This window comes from Lathyrus oleraceus, chromosome 3 (assembly GCF_024323335.1).
Source record: "Lathyrus oleraceus cultivar Zhongwan6 chromosome 3, CAAS_Psat_ZW6_1.0, whole genome shotgun sequence".
Classification (NCBI taxonomy): Eukaryota; Viridiplantae; Streptophyta; class Magnoliopsida; order Fabales; family Fabaceae; genus Lathyrus; species Lathyrus oleraceus.
Window position 1 is genome coordinate 162,818,065 of NC_066581.1, and position 6,049 is coordinate 162,824,113.

Consider the following 6,049-nt stretch of genomic DNA (forward strand, 5'->3'; position numbering starts at 1 on the left):
GGTTTGATTTTGACGCGCTTGGTAATGTTGATTGTAAGCTTGCAATAGAGCCTATTTGCTCATGCTCATAGCAGATTTTGAAGCTTAGCCAAATAATCCACCACTCCAGGGTCTATGTTTGTTAGTGCCTGGAACTGATTAGCTATCTTCGCCTTTGTCTCAAATTTCAGTTTTATTGCCAATGCAATCAAAACTGGAAAATTGCTCCTATGTAAAAGGTTCTGGTGTTTCAAATCTCCATAATATCTAAAAAACTGTGGGTGTCGACAGTTGATTATAACTACTGCAGCTTTAAAGAAGTTAACTATTTCTCCTCGTAGCTGCCTGTCATACACTACCGGCAACTCAGGATAGATCAATGTCTCTGTGATGACAGTAAAGACTCATATCAGTCCATGATAAGATGTTGACCAAGTACTGGTATGTTGACCTCAAATAGCTATTCTGCGTGGCCTGTATCATAATAGAATTCAATATATCCCTGCCAAAAAAAATCCTGTTGGGTCCCCAAAAGGTGCCGCACTTGTTCTGCCTGGAACGTTGTAAGGGTCTTTCCATTGATGTATCAGACGGCATATGAGCCAACCTTGACAATGCAGATATCCTATTGTTCGTATAGTTCTGATATGTGGCAGTGTTAACTGATGCACATTATTGGCAATGTTGCAGGATCGGTGCCGACTACAACGCTCAATTGCGTACTGGTTTGAGGCAGCTCACATCATAACAAATGGTAAGCTTCCGAAAGCAGTTTCGGTTTTGATCACTGCTCTGGTTTGATGCCTATTCCATCATGGGCGAATTCCATCGGTAAGCCGGCAAATTAATGCATTTCCTTAAACTCGTTCTGTTTCCGCAGGTTCGGCGGTTCCCTGCAGAGTAACTCTTGGTCATAGTCGAAATCATGCTCTCACACCAAGCTTCTTAACAACATCACCAACTGTGGAAATTTGAACATACAATGGGACTCGACCTTTCTACGGCATCTGTAATATGGCTAGTGGTATTGGAATCATTATCCATTTTCTTTAAGTTATCATGCATACAGGATTTAGAGGTTGAGTGTGATTTTGTTAAGGATTGTTGCAGGGCCTGCTATCACTACCGTTATGACGTTTTTGGGGCGATACAAGGCATAGTTCCAGTTCAAAGATGTTAAGTTCCCGCAAATTGGATACATGACAATGAGGTCGGCGCCAGTAATGATCTTATCGTTGGATGGAGAGAAGCTAGTGCCAGCAGTTGGTGGTCTTAGGATCGTTGGTGACCTTATCTCTCTCTAAAGCTATTTCTTTTGATAGCTTGTCAATTTCAGTGGTGTAATGATCAATAGAATCTACTTTCGTTCCACAACAACCAAGGAAACCAATCTTCATTTCTGGTCTTATTGAAGTTGTTTAAGAGGAAACAGGTAACTTCCCTTGTGCAAAAACTTTTCGGTATCTTCTTACCCGCAATGGGATCAACACTTGACTGTGACTCTGATCGCTTGCTGTTTTTGTTTTTCTTATATGTCCGTGGAGCATCATAGTTGGAGCAACAGACCTCATTTTATTGCAAGCTCCAAGAATGGTAGACAGTGTAAAGGAATTTGGTTGTACTCCTGCTGCTCGACTAACAAAAATCACAACTTGATTGAAGTCCAGTGCATCAAGAAGATCATTCAACTTCCGGTTTTTTCTCCTCCTCCTTCAATTTGATGTAGTGCTGAACAAGACCATGAAGGGTCAATTTTGCTTCGTCGTCAACATAAATTTCCATGGGATCTTGCATAAATTTTTTGCAGACCGGGCGGATTTCCTTGCTGAGTGTTGCAGAAAACATCATAACTTGCTTATCGTGGGGAGTCAACTTGAAAATGTCTTGCACGTCTTTCCTCATGTCAAGTGATTCCAGCATCTTATCACATTCATCTAAAATGAAATGCCTGACATTCTTCAAAGAAAGGTCCTTATCCCTAGACAATGCTAGTATTCTTCCAGGTGTACCAACAACAATTTGGGGACATTCATTTTTCAACAGATCCTTGTGAACTTTAATGTTGACACCAACATAGAAGACATCAACCTTGAGATCAGTCAAGTAGGTGCTGAACCTTTCAGACTCATGGCATATCTGGTAAGCTAATTCCCTTGTATGACACAGAATAAGAGCAGAAACTTGGCCTGGAATAGGATCAATCTGCTGCAAAGTTGATAAAACAAAAACAACAGTTTTTCCCATTCCAGATTTTGCTTGGCATAAAACACCCATTCCCCAGATTGCTTGAGGTATGCATTCATGTTGTACTTCAGAAGGATGCTCAAATCCTGAATCCACAATAGCCCGTAGAAGCTCTGGCTTTAGAAGAAAGTCTCTGAATCCTGAACTGTGGATCCCAACATAGCCCTTCTTTCCGGATTCACCGTTAACTTTTGCTCCAGCGGAATCAGGAACTTTTTCATCTTCCTCTTCACTGTCAATGGTGACGGGGAGTATAGCAGTTGGAGTAGGGAGTCGACGGTAACTCCATGCCTCGGATGATCTCTGGTCTAACAACCCTTCGAGGCTCGCCAAAATATCTAGTGAGGCACTTGCTACAGCATGTGCTGAAACTGAAAATATATAATCAAGATTGTGCATGACAATGTCCTCGCAATATTTCTTCAAATCATCTGCTCCAAGAGAATCAGCAATCTCAAGCAATTGTATGGCATTCCGTGGCTCCAGCAGACACTTTGCTGCTGCTTTTTTCACAAAGACTTTTTAAGCTGGATGTAGATCTCTGTCTAAGATTATCATTGTGAACTGTATATATTGTATTATAGGAATTGGTATCCTCAAATAAAATGTCTTCGTTGAACTCCTCCATGTTATTTATGTCACTCGACTTGAGCTTCTGAGAATTATCAATCATGTTGATAGGGTAGATAGGATGATACAGGGAAGCCACAATTAATAAATGTGTTTCACCAACTGAAACTGAAGTAGCCTCCTTTACACCCGGCATCCGAGTCGCAACAAGCGGCTTATCCTTACCTTTCTTCCCGTCCCACATGTAAACATCACCTGTAGCTTCTTTGGCTAGTCCGTGGAATGCATATGCACATATCAATGAAGTCCAAGCAACTAGATCAGGCTGTGAAGTTAATTCAAAGCATTTAAATGCACTAGCAATGCTACCACATTTGGAATAAGCACTGATCAAAGAATTGGCAACAGATAAAAAAAAACATGACACGATAACTTAACCGCAAAAGCATGTGCTTGAAGTATTTCGGTAATGGCAGAAGCGTAGCCACATGAACTAATGACGCTGGAAATAATCAATTCATCGGGAAGAAACCCTTCCCGAAGCATCTCTCTGAGAAGCCTCATAACTTCATTGCCATCACCATAATTTCCACACCCAACAACCATGGTGTTCCATGCCACAACATTTCGAATCGACATCTCGTCGAATACTCTACGTGCATCAATTATATTTTGTTTTTGGCATACATGTTGATCAATGCACTAGCCACTAAAACATCTGAGTCAAACGACTGTCTCAGAACAAGGCCGTGAATCTGTTTTTCCAAAATCATAATATCCCAAAGCATCATCACTTAGTACACTCAACATGCTACTAAAAGTGAACTCGTCCCCGTTCGCAACATCCAACCGCATCAAATTGAACATGTTAAAAGCCTCTTCTGGTAAACAATTGAAGGTATAGCAAGAAATCATCACATTCCACATAACCAAATCTCTAAAAGGAGCAACACAAACACCCTCCTAGCATTTTCAACAAAACCACATTTCGCATATAAATCAACAAGAGCACAGCCGACAAAACAATCCAAATCAAATCCAACTTTCACTGTAAAACAGTGCAACTGAATTCCCATCTCAGCATCATAAAACCGAGCACAAGAACAAATCAAACCATTTAAAGTTATATAATCAGGAACCACCATTTCCAACAGCATCCTTTTAAAATAAGAAAAACACAGCTGCTTACGATCCAATTCATTTTCATTATCGCATGATCCAATAATACCGCGAATCATAATATTCCACGACACAACATTTCTCACAGGCAATCCATCAAACAGCTTCTCTGCATCTTCAGTTTCTTTACATTTAAGGTAAACACTCAAAATCTGATTTTGCAAGGAAAGAACATGACAAAATCCAAACTTTATTAAATGGGCATGTAATTGTTTTCCTTCAGGAAGATAACCCCTTTTTGGCTGAGATTTTGAGGGCGTTGGAACAAAACAAACGAACAGCGTCATGGTCTTCGAAATGAGTTTGATCAGGAATTGACATAGAAGCTCTGAGTCTGCTTGTGGAGCTACATGGATGATGAGGTTGGTAGGAAGAGAAAGAGAAGCATTGTGTGAAGAATGAGATAGGGAATGAAGGGAAATGTAAATGACCGATTGATGGGAAAAAATTCAGGGCCAAAATCGGGGTATGACAGTTGCCCCTATTTAAGCGTCTTCAACTAGAGAATATGAAGCAGGACGTTCTTCATATGATCATAGTGGGAGATGGTTAAATATTAAGAAGACCCAGATTTTGATCCTGAATCCCTATGAAATAATTAACAATGCCTGTCAGAATCGGCGAAGAAGTGGTCTCAAAAGAAGAATTCGTCTGGTACGGTGAAAATCGGCCTGAGTACCGAAACAGAAAGTTGACCTGGATACCAAAATAAATGGTAACACAGGAATACCCATGGCCTGAATGCCGCACATTAGTCTGAACACTAAGCATCGGAATATGAGAGTATCAATGTTGGTCTGATCACCGAAAATCTGGTCTGAACACCACTTCGATCTGAGAATCGGAAACTGGCCTGAATGCCACTTCGATCTGGATACCGGAAACTGGCCTGAATGCCACTTCGGTCTGAATACCGGAAAATTGGCCTGAATGCCACTTCGGTCTGAATGCCGGAAAATTGGCCTGATTGCCACTTCGGTCTGAATATCGGAAAATTGGCCTGAATGCCACTTCGGTCTGAATACCGGAAAATTGGCCTGAATGCCACTTCGGTCTGAATACCGGAAAATTGGCCTGAATGCCACTTCGGTCTGAATACCGGAAAATTGGCCTGAATGCCACTTCGGTCTGAATACCGGAAAATTGGCCTGATTGCCACTTCGGTCTGAATACCGGAAAATTGGCCTGATTGCCACTTCGGTCTGAATACCGGAAAATTGGCCTGAATGCCACTTCGGTCTGAATACCGGAAAATTGGCCTGAATGCCACTTCGGTCTGAATACCGGAAAATTGGCCTGATTGCCACTTTGGTCTGAATACCGGAAAACTTCATGCCTGTCAGCATCGCCAGAAAATAGGGAAAATGATAATTAAGGCGGCACGTGGGCCAACGATCCATGCTGGGGATAGTAAGTCATGAACAACCTTTAGTCTGAGCACTGGAAACAAACTTCTGGCTTATCACTTGGGATACCGAGAATGTTTTATGCTTACATGCGTATGTTTGAATTTTTCAATGGCGTAATGCTCCATGAGAATGGAAATGCTACGCGATTTGGGAGGATGCAATGCAATATGATTCTACATGCAGGGATGCGAAATGTTGGGGAAAATGCCAAGCTGAAGCAAGGAATCCCACTGGGGAAATGATCACAATCTTCTGGACCCCGGCACTACTGTTGGAGATGCACAGCATAATGAACTATGTGGGGAAATGACCGGCCGCGCGGTGTTCTGGCAATGACGAGATACCGAGACTCTGACTGGGGAGAGAACGGCGCTGAAAACCTGTTGTTGGGGAAAGCGATAGTGGTTCTGGCAACCATAATCTACGAGAGATGACTCAGCAGGGGGAGGCAAACACCGATACGGTACCGAGGTTATGCTTCTAGGAAAGAGATCATCGATCTGGGATTGAAAACATCGATCTGGCGTCGAACTCCAAGGAGCAGCTGCTTCTGCTGGGGATATACAGTCTGGCACTGTCAACTCCGCTGGGGATATACAGTCTGGCACTATTAACTCTACTAGGGAGTGCATAGTCTGAAACAACCGCTTGGGGAGTACAGTGGTGAG

The 6,049-nt window shown here is 42.2% G+C and overlaps 1 protein-coding gene and 1 pseudogene across 1 annotated transcript; both read right to left on the reverse strand.

Moving 5' to 3' along the window:
* Positions 1-1,623: 1,623 nt before the first annotated feature.
* LOC127130216 (DEAD-box ATP-dependent RNA helicase 15) lies at positions 1,624-2,622 on the reverse strand. The gene has a single exon (XM_051059269.1). The coding sequence runs from the start codon at positions 2,620-2,622 to the stop codon at positions 1,660-1,662; it is 963 nt and encodes a 320-aa protein (XP_050915226.1). The 3' UTR covers positions 1,624-1,659.
* A 55-nt stretch (positions 2,623-2,677) lies between these two features.
* LOC127130217 (pentatricopeptide repeat-containing protein At2g46050, mitochondrial-like) lies at positions 2,678-4,407 on the reverse strand (annotated as a pseudogene).
* Between the last annotated feature and the right edge of the window lie 1,642 nt (positions 4,408-6,049).

What these genes read in the sequence shown, in the direction of transcription:
- LOC127130216 (XM_051059269.1), bottom strand. Translation starts at nt 2,622, where the DNA reads ATGCACAATCTTGATTATATATTTTCAGTTTCAGCACATGCTGTAGCA.